We start from the raw sequence: 18,867 nt of genomic DNA, 5'->3' as shown, positions 1-18,867 counted from the left end.
GAATTTATCCCGCCAGCTTCCTCTTGCCAACCTGAGGCCAAATACAGCTGACCTTGGGGCCCAGCCCGGCCTCTAGCTTGTGGTTCTAAACATTCCACCCTCACTCCCCACGGAGACCCAGCACCCCCAAAGTGGGATCCCGCTGAATATGGCTAACAGCAAACCAGCTGTGCATTTGGGGCAAAATGCCTTGATGTTGGTGACATTTAAACTCCTGCCGATGTCAGTTTTGCATCTGAAGACACAATATCGTGCCCTTTATCTCGCTCTTTAAACCTTTAGCGCTCAGTAGGAAGCCACGCAGTTGAGGAGAAAGCACAGTACCTACATTAGAAACGTGCTGGAGACGCTCAGTGAGCTCGGGGACATGGCCCTGCAAGGTTGTGATAGGGGAAAAAGAAAAAAGGTTTTAAAAATTCTACAAGTCAGCGTGGGAGCTAGAAACTTGGAGACCCGGTGGAAAATCGTGCCAACCTTTCTCGTGTGTGATTACAGCTGCAGCGTCCCTGCTCACAGCTGACATGGAGAATGACAGCAGAGGGGCGACTATGGCTCAAATACTTTTAGAATCCCACAAAAATGTTAAATGCGCTATAAAATACAGACGAGAGCATTCGGCTTGTAAGAGAAAATAATTTCCTTTGAGTATTACGCCTGTCTGTTGGTCGGTGTTTTGGAAGCTGCAAGGCAATCATGAGAAGTCGTAACTTCAGCCCAAACCGATGGAGGATACAGCTGCAAATCAGGCACTAACTGCCCCCCTCCCCACCGGCCCCGCAACTTCTGAAATATTCAGCGGAATCGCTTATTGATAAGTGCTGACCTGATGTTAATAGGAAAAATGTTTTGGAGGACAGAAGTGGAGAATTACAAAGCCTGGGGAGAATGCATGTTTCTCAATATAGTTAAATTTTTAACACCTATGAGTGAAGTCATAAATGCATTCATATGAAGGCTTTGGAGGGCATAAGGTACCGTCACTGCAGAGGACAGCACAGAAACCGCTAGCAGCATGCACGACTCACGTTCCCCGAGTGCCCCAGGATGCACGCACAGTCCGCCCGCTCGAGGGCATCACTCGGGCTCCAGAGACATACACCAGCCCCGCCCGCACCAGCCAGGGGCCCGAGCCAAAAATCCAGGGGAGTGCAGTTTTTGACGCCTCTGACTCCGAAAACTCATCCATCAAATAGGACCAGCTGACCCTATGTCCTAAATCTCTCTCTCATCTGCCCACCTCTCTCCATCTCTGTGCTTTGTTTCTGCACAACACTGCTGGCTGTCTGTCTGCTATGGGGTACACTGTGTCCCCGCCCCCAAAATATTCATATATTAAAGCCCTACTGATCAACACTGCAGAGTGCAACTGTATTTGGAGATAGGGCTTTTAGGTGGACCTTAATCCACTCTACCTGGTGTCCGAAGAAGATGATTTGGACACACAGAGACATTTCAGGAGCACATGTACAGAGACCTATCAGGAGAACAGAGCAAAGCCCATGTGAGGACAGAGCAAGAAGGCAGCCACCCACAAGCAAAGGACAGAGGCCTCAGGAAAAACCAACCATGCCCTCTTCACCCTCGAATTCTACCTATAGAACTGTGGGCAAATAAATTTCTGCTGTTTCAGCCCACCCAGCCTATAGTATTTTGTATGGCAGCCTTAGCAAACCAATTTACCCTCTGTTATATATCATATAATTACCTGTTTCATTTCCAGCATCTTCCACCTCAATGGAAGCCTATGAAGACAGAGAATGAATGTGTCTTACTCCCATAAGCCCAGAATCGTGCCTGTCCTGGAGTACACACTCAGTAAACACATGCAGAACGATGAACGGACATCTCTCCACCAGCCGGTCCAGGCCACCACCACCTACCTCTTCCATGACTCCAGAACTTTCTTCCTGATCGGTCTCCTGACTCCTCTGTTCCCCTTCAACTCATTCTCTACAGAGCAGCCACAGTGGTCTTCTAAACACTTAAACTAGATCAAATCAATCCTAGGCCAAGTCCCTCCAGGGGTGCCTCCTTGCGCTTCCATTAAAGTCTAACCTCATCAAGGCACTCGGCCCCTGTGTCATCCAGCCTCAGCCTCCCTCCCCAACTTTAGCTCGGGCCCTTTTGCCCTGTGCCCCGTACACTCTGGCTACTCGCACAACACCGGTGAATTCCCACGGCAGTGCCTCTGCACCTGCTGCTTCCTCTGCCTGGCCTGTCCCCCTCCCTAGATCAGAGCACAAGGGACTCAGGTGTCAGCTCAGTCCACAGGTGCCCAGACTTTTCCCCTGCCCTCTCTGCCTAAGGAGCACTCCCCAACCCCAGCCACTCACACTTATTCTCTCCACCATGATATCACCATCTGAAATTGTATGTTACTACTTAATATTACTTAGTGAGCAGCTTTCCTCCCTCTGTCGCTCGGCTAAGTTAACACCATAGAGACAAGGATCTAACCAGCTTGACGACTGAAGTACCCCCCACCCTGTGTCCAGTGCCAGTTCCTGACACAGAGCTAATGTACCATGACTTACCTGTTGAAAGAAAGTAGGAACAAAGAGCTAGAGTGGATGTGCACGGAGCGCCCAACCCGACAAGGGGCCTTGGTGAAGCCCCGCTCCCCTCCCCGTGACTCAGGAGCCGCGTGGACAGACCCCCTTGGACGACACGTACTGCCAGGATTTGTACGTATTCGTCAATGGAATTTTTCCAATCCCAGCCACTATGACAGGGTCCTCATGTTCTGCTTTCTGGGAAGTTTAAGCCCAAGCTGCCCAAGAATCGAGGGTACGCTTGACATTGTGCTCCCATTATCCAGGAACGCAGCCAGAGTCACGTCCTTCTGAGTTGTACCCTACGGACCATTTGCTGGCGAACTGGCTCTCGGCCATAACCATGCATTCCGCACTCTCCAGCAGGCAGACTGCAAGGCTGCCAGGAGAATCCTAAATTCAGGAGCAGCCCCAGTGAGGAGGGGTGGATTCCAAGCTGGGGTGGCAGGGAGCATGAGGCTTCGGGGTGGAAAGGCATCCAAACACCCTCCAGGGAACCCTTTCCCGTCCAGACTTCTCCAAGAGAAGGAAGTATTTGGCTTCTGTGGCAAACCAGTGCTTGGAGTTAAGGTGGAGTTGAGGTTGGAAGAGGGGAGAGGTTATCAGTTGGGCCTTAGGACAGAGGTGAAAATTCCCACTCTGAGTGGAGAGATCTGGGATCCCAGACAAGAAAGCCGGGCCAGATTCCCCTGGGAAGGGTCAAAAATCACTTACTAGAACAAACCAAGCAGACAGTAAGAAACAGGGCTGCAGGTGGGTGCTGCAGAGGGGAGCATCCCCGGCGAGAATGGGATGGGTGCAGGGCCTAGGGAAGCTGAACCCCACCTCCCGGAGATGACCTCAAAACTGGGAGCTGGGCAAAGCTGAGCATTTGGAGTTAAGCAGACCACGAGGAGGACAAACATGACCTCGTGCATTTGTGCAGGTGGAGATCAAAGATCACTCTTTAACGGGCAGCTGATGCTGATTCCCAGAAGGCCACGGAGGGGATGGCTTTATCCGGGTGAGTGGGGTTACCTGCATTTCTGCTATATAAATGGTGCATGGAGTTAGGGTAACAGTGCTTGGAGTTAAGGCAGAGATGAGGTTGGAGCAAGGAACAGGAATCAGTCTGAGCCTTATGAAAGAGGTGAAAATTCCCACCGCATGGCCAGGGACGGATTTCTGGGAACCTCTTCACATGAGGTCTGGTTCAGCAGGCATGACTACATGGACAGACCCACCTAAGGAAATCCCAAAGATTCAGCAAGTAACCCAGAGGGTAGGAACCTTACGCCAGAGCAATGAAGATTCTGGTAGGATCTCAACATTTCTGAGAAGCTGGCTGGTTTTCTGGGAAGAAGGGTTCCCATGCATAGACACAAAACACAATGATCCCAAACACTGTCTTGCCAAAACCCCTTGGAACTTGCCCCAAATTCCTACAGAGAGGTGCTCTAAGCAACGAGTCAAACAATGGCTTTCTAGTGCCGGGGAAGGAAGTAATGTTCAAGGTTCTAACAAATTCACTGCAGCGGAAGTAGAAAGTGTCATTTCAGTTAAAACAACATGGGTGGGGCTGATATGAGAAGAGCCCCCAAATGAAAGGACTGGAAGGCCTCAAACCACAAGGGGCATAGCACTTCTTGCAGAAACAGCAAACAGCACCCAGACAATAGCATGACTCATGGCTACAAGGAGGGAGTAGGGCAAGCCCCCTATAGGAGTTACCCAGAACCTCCCGGCTGCCAAGAAATTAGTGAGACTCTCCAATATGCAGAATTCTAATAAATAAGGGGGCTGGAAACCCAGCTAGCCCTGGGCTGCCATCGTCCCATGCATATATCCCTTTGACTATAGTCCCCCCCCAACCAAATGTCACTAGATAAGATGCCATCCAACGCCTCTCTGGGATTTCGTGAAACTGCAAACCATATGTCCTTGCACAAACATGTTGACGCATCTGAGACTAAACACAGCAAAGACAGAGAACTTCAAGAGAGAGACTAGATGGGCACGAAGGAGCGGTAAGGCTTCCAGGACTCTTGACCCTGGACCATAAGTACTAACCGCTATGAGAAATCTCTCCTGACGCCTACGCAGGGCTGATGAGTGTATTTAAAATGACTTTTAAAGAATTAATAGCTTTGGGGTACTTTTCCCTGTGAGTGAACAGTGTACTAATTTGCTCCATGTTTTGGTGGTGTTCTTTTTTTAAAGACAATTGCACAAGATTCTATCCAAAGCCCTCTAATTCTTCCACTTCAGTGGTCTGAATCCCACTAATAAACAATCAGGACTTCAGACTCCCTTAATGACGGAGAGAGATTCAAACGAAGACGTTTTGCCACTCTCTGCAAATTCCTGGAGGTGCTGCCTGTTGAACAGGCCAGCGAAATTACGAATTTATTCAGGACTGATTGCATTGAGTATGTAAGCATTTCTGAAGGATTAAAAGAGAGAGAGAGAGAGCGAGCGCCAGAGATGGTTGTAAGCTGACTGAATAGGGGGGACTGCAGGCTCCAAGCTCCCGGGTCTGGCATGGAGCGAGGCTGAGTGAGGAGGAGGAAACAGACTTACTGCATGGATGCGCAAGGACCCGGATCTCGTCCACCGCGATGTACCCCGGATGACCCTTCAGAGAGACGGATTCAAATATCACCTGTAACACACAGGGCGGGAGTCAATTTCACAGAAGTGGTTGTAGGCATCCCAGGAAGCTGCCCAGCCTCCAAACTGTCTGTGTTTCAGCTTCCCACCAGAACCTCCCAGAGAGGTCTTCTATGAGCCTTGTACGCTGCCCTGGCAACGGACTCGGATTTTCAAAACAAAGTTTAAAAAAAAAAAAAAAAGAAAGCCACAATCGAATGCCCAGCAAAACAAGAGTCAGCCACATGGAACATTTTTAATGGATTTCAGAAATAACGCTTGAATGCAGAAAAACAACCCAACATGGCTTGAAACCCCGATCTACACCTTTTTCATTGTTGTTTCAAGTGAAGCACAGAGGAGAATTCCTTCCTAATACCCCAAATTTCTTATGACGTGTGACAGAGGAGCTTACCTTGGAAGCTACCAGAAGCTGAGGAGGGTTTACCCTGACTTGATTCTACAACCCCCAGGAATATAGTCCATCTAAATTTCTTTAATTTTAATTCTAATACAGTTAACATTCAGGGTTATAGTAGTTTCAGATGTACAACATAGTGATTCAACACTTCCACACCACACCCAGTGCTCATCACAGCAAGGTCACTCCTCGACCCCCAGCCCCTATTTGTCTTGTGCCCCCCAACCCCCCTCACTGCTCTGGTCCCATTCCCTCCTACCCCCAAACAGTTAGTTCTCTGTAGTTAAGAGTCTGTTTCTTGGTTTGTCTCTCTCTCCCATCTGAATTTCTTAATAACACCTCTTGAAGATAAGCCCCATGTTCAAATGTTGGTATCCAGGAATCCAAAGGCAACAAGTTCTTTGAATTCTCCATTCTGACTCTCACCCAAACAGTGTAATTCAGCAGAGCTTTTTTTTTTTTTTAAAGATTTTATTTATTTTTTCCACAGACAGAGATTACAAGTAGGCAGAGAGGCAGGCAGAGAGAGAGAGGGAAGCAGGCTCCCCGCTGAGCAGAGAGCCCGATGTGGAGCTTGATCCCAGGACCCTGGGATCACGACCCGAGCCGAAGGCAGAGGCTTAACCCATTGAGCCACCCAGGCGCCCCTTCAGCAGAGCTTTTAAAACTCAGTTAACAGCTTTCCTTGCCACCCATTGTCTAACTTTGCCTAGGAGATGTGACTACCTATATAGACACCTTGACCAATGCCCTTGACCTCCCTAATTCCATGGTCTTTATCTCCCAACCAGCCTCAGCGACATTCACATCCTTGTCCACTCCAGAAACCAGAAGTTTCATCCACGGGTATTCTGACACAGCCTCCTGCCCCTCACTCCTTTTAAACCTGCTCCCGCTGCTCATGTTGTACCCTGGATTTCATGCTTCCCAGAGTCTATGTGATGGCCCAGATCTCCTGTATTCTCAGCAAGCCCAGGGTCGCCCTGTCATGATGGCTAACCATTCCCATTGATCTCAAAGCCCCAATTCTTTCACCCCCTCATTCCAACTTTGACAAGTCTATCGCAAACCTGCCTTCTCTACTTCCGTGCCTCACACATATACTCTGCTTCAATATCACCCACCCAGTCCCAGCAGACACCCACAGCACATCTTCAACAGGTAAAGGGACAGGAGATGGGCTGAGTTCTAACTTCTTGCCCATCGATCAGAGGTTAGAGGACACCTCGAATTACCAAACACCAACCATTGCCTCCTCTCAAGGCATGCCCATGCTTGACCCTCCCCACCTCTGCTGCATGTTCCAGCTTCTTGGTCCTTCCTGATTCTGTCTCTTTACCTGTGTCTCTGAACTCTTTTATCCTTGATTTTGGCACATGTAAATGCTGGGGCTTCTCTTATTCTTTAAAAGCTAACCTTGGGCAGCAGGTTCTGCTCTGGCACAGTCTAGCTGTGTTTCAATCACATGTGGTATTCTCAACGGTTTTATCTACACTCACTCTCAACACTCCCTTACTTCCCATTGCAAAACTCACCCCCACCCCGCCCCCAACACTATCATCTGGACTTTGTCCCCAACACTTCCCCCAGAACTGCTCTCATGGCAAATACCAGTAACTTCATAGTTGCTAAAGGATAGTTTTCAATCCTTATCTTAAGAAGGAAGACAGTGTCGTGTTTGGGCTGTGGATCAGAATGCCTGGGTTCCGGTCCTGGCTACACCACTCACTACCACGTGACTCTGGGCAAGTTATCTTACTGCTCTGTGCCTCAGTTTCCTCATCTGTAATTACAGTGCCCACTTCCTTGGATAATTTTTCAGATTAGAGTGAATACCTACCTAACAACATATGGCACATGGTAGGTCCTCAATGTTTGCTAATAATTATTATTAATACTTGACCATTTTTCTATAATTATCAATGTTTGTAGCTTCTCCCTTTCTGGATCACTCTTGTTTAGGCTCGTGACACTTCACTCTCATGGTTTTTCTCACAGATCTGGAACTATACTACCATAGGTTTCTTTGTAAGCACTTGTCCTCCTAAATTTACCCCTCAAATATGAGGTTCCTCTATTCATGTTTTTACTGAGCACACTCTTCCTCCAATGACTGGCAGTTCACTGACAATCCCCAAGTCCAGCACTACTCCATAATTTTCACTGAACAGTAATCTCACCCAACTAAGAGATCTGCATTTCATGCAGATATTATACACAGATGCCTCAAACACAATCTGTATGCAACAGATCTAAACAGTGTCCCTATCAAGTTGTCTCCCCTACAGCCCCATTATCCTTCCTAAATAGGGGCCTCAGTGGGTTACCCTATGACCTGTCCAGTCACTGAAGACTGCGATTTGGGCATCTACTGGGGCTTCTCCTTCTGCCTTGCTTCTCATTTTCTTTTTGCTTCTGACTTAGTATTTCTAAATCTGACCATGTCTTTCCATTTTTGCTACTAAGTTGAACCATATGAAGCAACTATTTTGTAAGTCAAAGCCAGTTCAATTCCAGTCCAACAGCTCTGGTTCAAATCTCCATTGCTCTTCATCTCTAACCTTGACAGCCTATACAACGAACCCTTCTCTCTCCTATCTTTCACTCCTCACTTCAAGCCTGTGGACAGAATGTAAGACGGATGATGAGACCAAGAGGAAAACCTTCAAATGGAAACTTTTTGTGGCCCATGTGGTCACTCCAGGTTAATGGATTTAGAGGCCAGTGTTCTCAGTGGGGCCCAGAGCTCAAACAGCTATAATGAGAGAGCAGGGACCTGGTAGAGAGGGTGGTGATGGTTGCCAAGAGGCAACATATTTGGGTGGTAAGATCTATCATTAAAGCCACACATGGCTGCCTAAGGATTGTATAAAATTACTTGGGAATGACGGTTACACTAAACATACAGCAACCGACTCTAGTATGACAACCACTCTGGAAAATGGGTTTACTAAAGTTAACAGGGTCCTTCAGAGACACAGAAACAAAAATGTGTAGGGAGTGGGGGAAAGTCGGCAGAAATTGAGGCTAAATAAAGGATAAATGCTACAGCCTGTAAAGAAGTAAGTCAACCAAAGACCTTACTATAAAAAAATTAAGTAACTACTTACATTTTCAATAACTGAAAGGAAAACAAAATCAAAGGCCATAGGGGAAAAAATAAAATAGAACACAGAAAACACATTTAAAAACATGAAAGCATTCAAACTGTGTAATAAAAAATGACAAAAGAAAAAAACATTTCTGTTGTGACAATAAATATAAATGGGTTAAAATAGAGAAAAGGTCTCAGACTGTCTAAATAAACAAAATCTAATTGTATACTACAAGATAAACTAACAAAATGATCCAGTTAACTTAAAAATAACAAGCTGAACAAATGCATAATGGGAAAATGCAAATAAACAGAAAACAGTTGTTTAAAAATAAGGGTAAAAGTGTCAAAGTATAATTTAAACTGGGAAAAAAACCCATTAAGTAGATTAAAATATCATTCTTTAAATACATGAGTTAATAGATTTAAAAAGAGAAAATGAAGAGAAATAAAAACAAAATTTGAAAACTTCAACTCATGTCTTAGACTCGTGCCAAATAGAAAAAAAGAGATAGAAGTATGTGCTTGTATCTTACAAATATATGAATAATAAGATGACATGAATAATAATGAATATGAATAAAAATGCCTTTACTAAACATATATTATTTAACTCAAATGTCAGATTATAGATTAAAGATTAACTTCAAAAAGTCTCTCAAAGAACAAACTGTATAGGTCTGGGCCTATGTATTTTCTACATTTTCTAAGGCTAAAAATTAATGACAAAAGCTTAAAAATCAATTTCTTAAAATTGAAATGTATTTCTTAAATATGTAATGCCTTCCATAATAACTATGATTTCAAAGTATGTTTTGTATGTTAACAGAAGTCTGAAATAAAATTAAAAGCCAAATGGCAAGTTGAGAACAGTATTTGTAACATCTAGGTTGGCTAAAAGATAAATAACCTGTTTTGTGTCAAGAATTCTGATGAATCAACAAAATAAATCACCCAAAAGAAAAGCTGACAAGTGACTTCAACAGATAATTCACAAAAGATAAAGTAGGAGTGGTAACAATCTATGAATGCATCTTTTAAATGATACCAGGTAGATAAAGGCAGATGAGTATTTTCTTTGTACTTTTCTAGGTTTTCTAAATTTTCTGCAAAAGAATGAGCTATCTTACATTTGCAAAAAAAAATTAATTGCTTTATGGTGCATTACATTTTTGTATCTCTCTTCATGCTGTAATTATCACTATGTCATGTACCATGGCACAATTAATTCCACTATAGCACCTATCAGCCTATCACACCATATTATAATTGCTTGTTCCCAAATCATTTCACTCCCTAAACTCTAAACCCACTGGGAACAGAAAGAGTGTCTTCATTCATCCCTTCATTCAGCATTTAGAGAGACTCTCCTCTGTACCCAAAACTGGGACACATGTTAGGGCTATAAAAGTGAATGAGACAATTAAAGGTCCTAACTCTGATGATCTTCACATTCTAGCAAATGGAAATGGAAATTAAATAAATATATAAAATTAAACTCATTTTGTAATTGGTGTTATGAAAGAAATAAACAGAATATTGTGATTAAGGGGAGGAGGGTCTACTCAGAGTGGTCAGGAGAGAACTCTATGGAGGTGATACTTAAGATGAGACAAGAAGGACGAAAGTGACCTGTTAAGAAAAATGTCGGGGTAAGGGCTAAGGGCATGAGGCAGGAAAGCGTTGGGGATGATGTGGGAGCACAGGAATGAGACTGATGTGGCTGGGATGCAGTGAGTAAGCTAGAGAAGCACAAGGTGAGGCTGAGCATTAGCTAGGGGGTCAGACGAAGTGGAGTCTTACAAGACATGGCAGGGAGCCTGAATTTTCCCCTGAGTCACCAAAAGTTCTGAAGCTGGGATGTGACATAATCCAATCTACATTCTACAAAGATCCTCCTGGCTGTGCTGCAGAAAGTGTAGTCATCCAATTGAAAGAATAAGGATGACTCTAATGCTCCACAAATAAGTGAAACCATATGATACTTGACTCTTTCTGCTTGACTTATTTCACTCAGCATAATCTCTTCCAGTCCCGTCCATGTTGCTACAAAAGGTGGGTATTCGCCCTTTCTGATGGAGGCATAATACTCCATAGTGTATATGGACCACATCTTCCTTATCCATTCATCCGATGAAGGGTATCTTGGTTCTTTCCACAGTTTGGTGACCGTGGCCATTGCTGCTATAAACACTGGGGTACAGATGGCCCTTCTTTTCACTACATCTGTATCTTTTGTGTAAATACCCAGTCGTGCAATTGCAGGGTCATAGGGAAGCTCTATTTTTAATTTCTTGAGGAATCTCCACACTGTTCTCCAAAGTGGCTGCACCAACTTGCATTCCCACCAGCAGCGTAAGAGGGTTCCCCTTTCTCCACATCCTCTCCAACACACGTTGTTTCCTGTCTTGCTAATTTTGGCCATTCTAACTGGTGTAAGGTGGTATCTCAAAGTGGTTTTAATTTGAATCTCCCTGATGGTTAGTGATGATGAAGATTTTTTCATGTGTCTGATAGCCATTTGTATGTCTTCATTGGAGAAGTGTCTGTTCATATCTTCTGCCCATTTTTTAATATGATTGTCTGTTTTGTGTGTGTTGAGTTTGAGGAGTTCTTTATAGATCCTGGATATCAACCTTTTGTCTGTACTGTCATTTGCAAATATCTTCTCCCATTCCGTGGGTTGCCTCTTTGTTTTGTTGACTGTTTCCTTTGCTGTGCAGAAGCTTTTGATCTGACTCTGAAAAACAACCTGAGGGTTTTGAAAGGGCGGGGGGGTGGGAGGTTGGGGGAATCACGTGGTGGGCATTAGGGAGGGCACGGATTGCATGAAGCACTGGGTGTGGTGAAAAAACAATGAATACTGTTACGCTGAAAAGAAATAAAAAATTTTACAATAAATAAAAATTAAAAAAAAAGGATGACTCTAATGAAGGTGGTGGTCAACAAAGAGGTATTGGAGAGGTATGGAGAGGCTGGAGAGGTATTTTGGAGATACAGATGAAAAAATTGCTGTTGGAGCAAGAGGGGAGAAGTGAAGGAAAGAGAAGACTCAGTGATGACTCTTCAACTTGGGGCTTGAGCTTCTTGGTTGAGTCTGGAGTCATTTACTGACAGGGGAAGATGACATGATGAATGTGTGTGATGGGCACAGACGCAGGGCAACATCAGGTTTTCTTTTTGGCTATGCTAAGCTTGACATGCCAAGTAAACATCTTAATGGATATGTTGAGTGGGACCCTGGCTTTCTGCTTCTGGAGCTCACGGGTGATTTAGGACCAAAATTACAAATACGGTAGCTTTGGCATCTAAATGTCATTCAGAGCTGAAGGACTGGATGAGGTCACCACGGAAGGCAGAGTAGGTAGTTCAGAGAAGAGAGCTAGGGCCCAAGGTCAAGTGCTAAAAGCACAACAGAGGATTTGGGTGGGGATGGTAGAGACTGAAGCATGATTTTAGGTAGAGAGAAATGAATCAAGGAAATAGGATAGCACATGAGGGGGTGAGGGGATCAATGAAACAAACTTCTAGAAGGAGGAGTGAACTGGGGTTACGACTGCAGTGAGAGGTTGGTACTGACCAGAAAGGACACCTCATCGACTGAGGCTGAACGATAATAAAAATAATAAAAACTGAAATATAACCACAATAATAAAGTTTGGCAATATTTACCATTTATTACATGTTCTTGATCCAGTCTCTCAAAAGCCCTAAAATGTAGGGCCAGCTGTGTTATTACCAAAGCTCAAAGACGGAGCCAGAGGTAGACTAAGAGCCTAGGGCTGGGGCTCCTAGCACATAGTGCACAGCCACACCCATTACTGGGCTTTAGTGGAAAGTGGTCCAATTCTCATTTAACCAAAACACTTGGTCAAGCAGAATTCTATTTTTTTTTCTAGTTAATCAAAATACAACTTAAACTCTGCTAACATTCAGACTGTTTCTCGCATCATGACCCAGTGTCTAACCCATATCGTAATTATTAACAAGGGTTCCATTAATGAACGCAAGGCTGGTCATGGGAGGATGGGTGAGAGGAAAACACATTTGTTCACTGTTCTCTCTCCCTTCCTCTGCAGAAATAACAATTCTAGAATGAGATAGAGAATCTTTGACTTATCAGAATTCCTCTTGAGTGTGTGTGTGTGTGTGTGTGTGTGTGTGTGTGTGTGTGTGTGAAGCATCAGGGTAGGTTAGACTTGGGTTTCTCAAACAGGGAGAAACATATTCCATAAGAAACAAGGGAAAGGGGGTGCCTGGGTGGCTCAGTGGGTTAAAGCCTCTGCCTTTGGCTCAGGTCATGATCCCAGGGTCCTGGGATCGAGGCCCACATCAGGCTCCCTGCTCAGTGGTGAGCCTGCTTCCCTTCCTCTCTCTCTGTCTGCCTCTCTGCCTACTTGTGATCTCTGTTTGTCAAATAAATAAATAAAATCTTAAAAAAAAAAACCACAAGGGAAAGAATTGTAAAGTGTTTATAATATACATGGTAAGATATTGATAAATATTACTATTATCATTGTTCTTAGTCTGGGGAGAGGGATGGACAGTAAGAGGAGGAATCCCAGGGAACGGTGCTAGGTCTGGGAAAAAGAAGAAGCTAATGGACCACGCAACACAGCCATCCAATCTAGTCTCCACCTCAAGCTTCCATTGAAGTTCCTACACTCAACAGAGTCTTTGATAGGAGTCCCGACCGTCAGAAACTGGCACAGGCTAGACTTCGGGTCCACATGGGGTTACATGGAAATAAAGAGCCACATATGCTTGCAGGATCCAAGGGAGATGGGAAAGGTGATGGGGAGTAAGTACAGAAGCAGAGAGAAAAAGACCACGGCAGCCCACGAATTCCTTGATGAAATCTCCAGACTCCTAAGATCCTAGAACTAGGGTCCACGGGATATTTCTACCACAGGGCAGGCTGGGGATACAGCTGAGAATACAGTACTTCCCAGGACAGAACTGGGGCAAGCCCTCCCCTTCACTGCCAGATCACTCACAGCAAAATGCTCACAAAGCACGCAAGAGCCAAGAGGGTCTTGTCTTGGGTGTGCCACTCCAGAACTAGAATTTTTTTTTTTTTTTAAATAAAAATCATGCAAGCTGCCATGAGATAGAGCCCCCAATGCCTAGGGAGTGAGGCGTCCACAACAGAGATACAAGAGTGGCTGTATCAGAAATAGGGCCAGAAGGGAAAGGAAAGGAAGAAGGTCCATGTTGGACCCTCTCAGGCCTACCTGGACTCACCTGCTGAGGCAGGTCCCCCCAACACTGAACTCTCTCGATGAGGCTGGCACTAAGGTGGGTAGAGAATTGTAGAGGCTACTCGAGTGCTGTTTATAGGCGGCAGGGAGGGCAGAAGTAGACCATGCCAACACCCAGGGATGCTCCATGTCAGTGTAAGGAGGCAAGGGCCCTGACAGGATGGGGATGGGACAGAAGGCCTAGGCAGGGAAAGCTACCAGCTCTGCAGGACATTCTTCAACCCCAAGGCCACCACATGGACCTAGGATCACCTACAAGTACCCAGCCTGTAGAACCTTAAAGACCTCCTACTGCTTGCATGGAGGGGCACAAACCTCTCCCCATGCATGAGCATGAATGAAGTCAGGAATTAATTTCCCAGGAGAGGCTCAGAGATGAGTCACCCTCAACCTCTCCAAAAAGCAGCTTGTGTGCCTGTTGGGGGAAGGAACGGATAGGTCAGGACACGGTTTAGAGGAGTGGGGACTCTTTCCTCACCTTCTGTAATCCTTGAGCAGAGAATCTGTACAGCCAAAGTCTGAAGGGCTGCAAACATCTTCTCCAAAGAGAGAAAAATGTTGGCTCGCCAGCACCCCTCTTAGGAAGATGACTACATATTTCCATGGAGAGGGGTTGCTCAGGGTGAAATCAAGAGCGCCTCTCCCCTACCCCAGCCCCAGGAGGCCTGAATACAATGAGGAGAGCTCGCTGCTCATCAGAGAGGGGAGGTGAAAGAGAGGAGTGGGGGATGGTGAAGGGTGGGAGAGTGGCCCCCTCTGTGAGACACACCCCCCTAAATTACACGTGAAGTCACTGAGCCTCCAGAGTGCCGGAAGCTAGTGCCCCATCCCTGAAAAAGGGACGGGACCTCAAGCCCAGTGGAACCCAAGCCTGGCAGGCCCTAGATTTCATGGGTCTACATAGAAATTACAAGCACTAAATAAAGGGCAACTTCACCTAGGCAGGTGCTGGAACACAGAGTAAGCAGGTGGCTGCAAACCAGTGAAAACTCCTGTTTTTTCCTAAATCTTGGGACAGAACAGTTCAGAATCATTAAAAACATAAAACAGACTTAATATCACCTGCAAGAGGGTCCAGATCTAAAGCAGAGCTTAAGCGGTTTAAATAAGGCCCTGCTCTTCCGGGAGGAGGCAGGTGTGGGGGTATACGGTCAGGGGCCATTCATCCCCGGCCCTGCTGAGACCCTGGTGCCACAGAAACCCTAATAGGAGAGATGAAATTTCCCTGTTTATTACAGAACTAAAAGTCAATTTTGGAACTATGAAATATGACTTTAATAAATGAATACATAAGCCATCAGGATCTGCGTCCCAGCACGGCTGAAAACTGAAACTGTGTTTAGTCCACAGAATCATACATACAGGACCAGAGCTCAGGGTCTGATGAATTTTCAAATCCGCTCTGCAAGCGTCTTTGACTCTCCTGACAGTCCCTTCTTCTGTCCCCTGGATGTACGCGTGGGTAGTGACTCCTGGAGCGTGCAGGTGCACCTGTGTGTGCCCCTCTGGGTGTGTGGCCACAGACTATGCACTAGTGGTTTTGTGTGTGTGTGTGTGTGTGAGAGAGAGAGAGAGAGAGAGAAACAGAGAGAGAGAGAGAAAAAGAAAAGTTTCTGTTCTAAACTGTTACTTTTAGTACATTAGTGGCTTTCTCCCCACCAGGCTCATAGCAGAGGATACAATGTAATGGAATGATGCTGGAGGGCCCAACAAGTTAGAAATCCGAAAATTCTCCCTGAGGAGGCTGCTCATCACAGGGAATGATACAGAACTTACAGAGGACAGCTCAATCACAGTGGGGATTTCTTCACAGAAGGCATCCTTCCCCCTTCCTCGGTCTCCTGTCCCTCTCTCTGTTCCTCCCCCATTTCTTCCAACAGTCGCTGAGGCCCGCCACGAACCTGACACATTGGTTAATATATATGCTATCTCATTCGGTCCACAGAACTCTTCACCATACCTATTTCCTTCTCCATTTTACAAATGAGAGAACTGACTCAGAATGATGACAGGATACATCCAACATTACACGGCTAGTGAGTGGAAGATTCTTATAATGTGCTTTTTTTTCCCCAAAAGCAGAAAACTGAGCTTGGTGCCAGAGGACCTAGGGAGGATTATGGGAGCGTCCAGTCTACCGATGGCATGCCCTACTCTAGAACACAAGACATGTTGCTCTCCAACACAAGGAGTTACTACACAGGTCAAAGGCAATAAGGTTACCACAGAGCTGGGACAAAGGGGATACCCAAGAGATGTCCTCTTTCCCCTCTGTATCCCATCAAAGACCAGGGTCAACATTGGCACTGTCCCTGTCCTGGATCACTTTTCCTGCTCATTACACGTGCACCTGTGTCCCTATCCTATAATCCTTTTGCATCAGGCCCTAGATAGGGGTTTTCTAACTGGAGCCCTATGGCTTCACTGGGGGTATCCATGGACATACAGACACAGTTACTTTATTTATACTCAGTTATATGGAGGGGGAATCTTGGGATTAGGCATCCGGGTTCTGGTCTCAGCTTTCCCATTGATTTGCTGTGTGCTCTTGGACTTCAGTATCCATCTCTAGACCTCAGTTTTACTACTTACATCAAGGTTCAGCAAACTATGGCCTGGAGGTCAAATCTGGCCCACCTCTTGTTTTTATACATAAAGTTTTATTGGAACACAGCTGCATACTTCCACTCGTTTACATATTATCTGTGGCTGCCTGCACAGTCCCCCTGTTGAACACAGTCCACAGACGCTGAACTGAAGGATGTCTCAGAAGTTCCCACCACTAACCTTGCCAGCCTCAGGTCCACTTCCTCGCCACAAAGCTCAGAGCAGACTCTAGAGAAATTTCCCCAAAATGCACGTCTGACTATGTCACCTCCTGACTTAAACCCTTTCAATAGTAGGCATGGCAATAACTGCAAAATAGGCAGAAAGGATTTATTGGGGTGATGAGAATGTTCTAAAACTGGTTGATGGTACTGATCAACTTTGCAGATTTATTAAAAAATCACCGGATTGCACACTTACATGGGTAAATTCTATGAAACGTACATAAATACATAAGGCGGTTTTTAAAAAAGAAAAGCTTTCAAGAGTCCCAGGCCAAGTGGGCCCGCAGCTGGGCTTCCCCGAGTGCACTCCGGGGACTGACTACAGCCTGTGCCACGTGTGTTCTCTGTCCACACGGAGAGAAGGCAGCCAAGTGGGAGACGTGTTTAGAAGCCAGTGCAACGAGGTGGCATTGCTGAGACATTTTTACTACAGTCATGAAATTGCTGGTCCACAATGAGTTGGAAGGAAATATCTGGTCTTTCCCAATAGTTTGAAGGAGCACTGCCCTTGGGGAGGGCTCACACTTCATCTCCGTGGCCTGGCATTCAAAGCCAGCCACAACCTACTCACCTCGGCAAGCTTAGCCACCTGCATACCTCCTTTGTGTCTCAGCCTTAAATAATCGGGAGCTTCCAAACTCTGCAAAAACTCTCTCCCTTTCTCCTCCAGCCCCTGGCATGCATCAGCCGTGACAAATCAAATGCCTTTTCCTTCCTTGTTCAATAATTACTTATTCATCCTTCAAGACTTAGCCTAGCTGCCACCTCTGCCTGGAAGCCTTCCTAACTGCCTTCCCCCAAATACCCTCTTCCTCCTGGAGGGAGTGGTGATCTTTTGACTAGTTATCCCAGCTCTCAGAACCTCACATTTTCATCCATAAAATAGGAATAACAATAGCACTTCACTCATCAAGCTGTTGTAAGCAATTAGTTTGTAAAAGGAGTCAATGCCTCTGTTCCCCCAGCATCCTGTAGAGCCTGCTGTGTCCCACTGTACAGTAACTGCATGTTTACCGTGGGTCTCCTCTTCCTGAGCAGGATCTCCAGCGAGGGAAGGGCCATGCTGGACCATCTCTGCACCCACAGGCCTGGCCAGGAGAGGCTCAGTAAATACAAGATGCATGGTGAGTAAGTAAATCAAGTCCTTTCTTGACTAACAAACTCTAGGTAGGGCAAGAAGTCTATAGATTTAGGATCACTTAAAAAAAAAAAAAATCAAACCAAAGAACACCATACCTGGTAGAAATGTGGCCAGAAGGTGCTGATGGCAAGCTCTGCCTTCACCCAGCCCTCGGTGACGACCCCAGACACGTTCCAGACAGGGTTCCCCTGGGGCCCGCCGTTCACCTTCACATAGACATTCAAGGCTCCTGGGCTGGACCTGTCGCGGCTGGAGAAGTAGTAATGGAAATCGATACAGTGGGTGTCATTCTCCTTCAGGGTCGGCAGGAGAAGGTGGGCCTTCTGGCCAGAAGCCCTCCCAGAGCTGTTCACCATCATGAAGGATCCTGGAGAGCCACAAAGGGGATGGAAAATAGAGATAAAGAAAGAAAGAAAATCCTTCTGATCATCAGTCGCATCCATCAATGTGGGGGCCGGAAATCAAGTCACTCTACGAGGGCCCGACTGATCCTGAAGAAGCCACATCCCAATTACAGAAGAAGAGAGAGGGGAATTCTAAAATCTGCTCAACAGGCAGTTTAAAAATTAAGAGATCAGGGTGCCTGGGTGGCTCAGTCAGTTAAGCGTTCAACTCTTGATTTCAGCTCAGGTCATAATCTCAGGGTCCTAGGGTCGAGCCCCACATCTGGCTGCCTGCTCGGCACGGAGTTGGCTTGGGATTCTCTCTCTTCCTCTGCCCTTCTCCCACTCATGGTTTTTTGTTTTTCTTTCTCTCTCTAAAATTAAAAAAAAAAATCTTTAAAAAAATAAAAATTAAAATTAAGGGACGGTAACATGTACTATTACTTCTACAAAGTAGACACTCTATAAACATTTACAGAAGAAGCGTTCTATCCAGCAGGTCCTAAAGGAAACATAGAACAAAACCCCAGGAATACGGCTACCTGCAGCCTCCAAG

The 18,867-nt window shown here is 45.7% G+C and overlaps 1 protein-coding gene across 8 annotated transcripts in view; it reads right to left on the bottom strand.

The window, feature by feature from the left end:
* PTPRT (protein tyrosine phosphatase receptor type T) overlaps nt 1-18,867 on the bottom strand; it is a gene marked incomplete at both ends in the record, with an annotated part of 1,058,076 nt that overhangs the window by 696,870 nt on the left and 342,339 nt on the right. For all 8 annotated transcript variants that reach the window (XM_080814111.1, XM_080814118.1, XM_080814112.1 and 5 more), the window contains 2 exons: nt 5,112-5,193; nt 18,024-18,295. In XM_080814111.1, the coding sequence (XP_080670237.1) occupies nt 5,112-5,193; nt 18,024-18,295 (354 nt within the window). The remainder of the gene's footprint in view (nt 1-5,111; nt 5,194-18,023; nt 18,296-18,867) is intronic.

Source organism: Martes martes (genome assembly GCF_963455335.1).
Source record: "Martes martes genome assembly, chromosome: 9".
NCBI classification, from domain to species: Eukaryota; Metazoa; Chordata; class Mammalia; order Carnivora; family Mustelidae; genus Martes; species Martes martes.
This window is presented reverse-complemented; position numbering and strand designations above follow the sequence as displayed.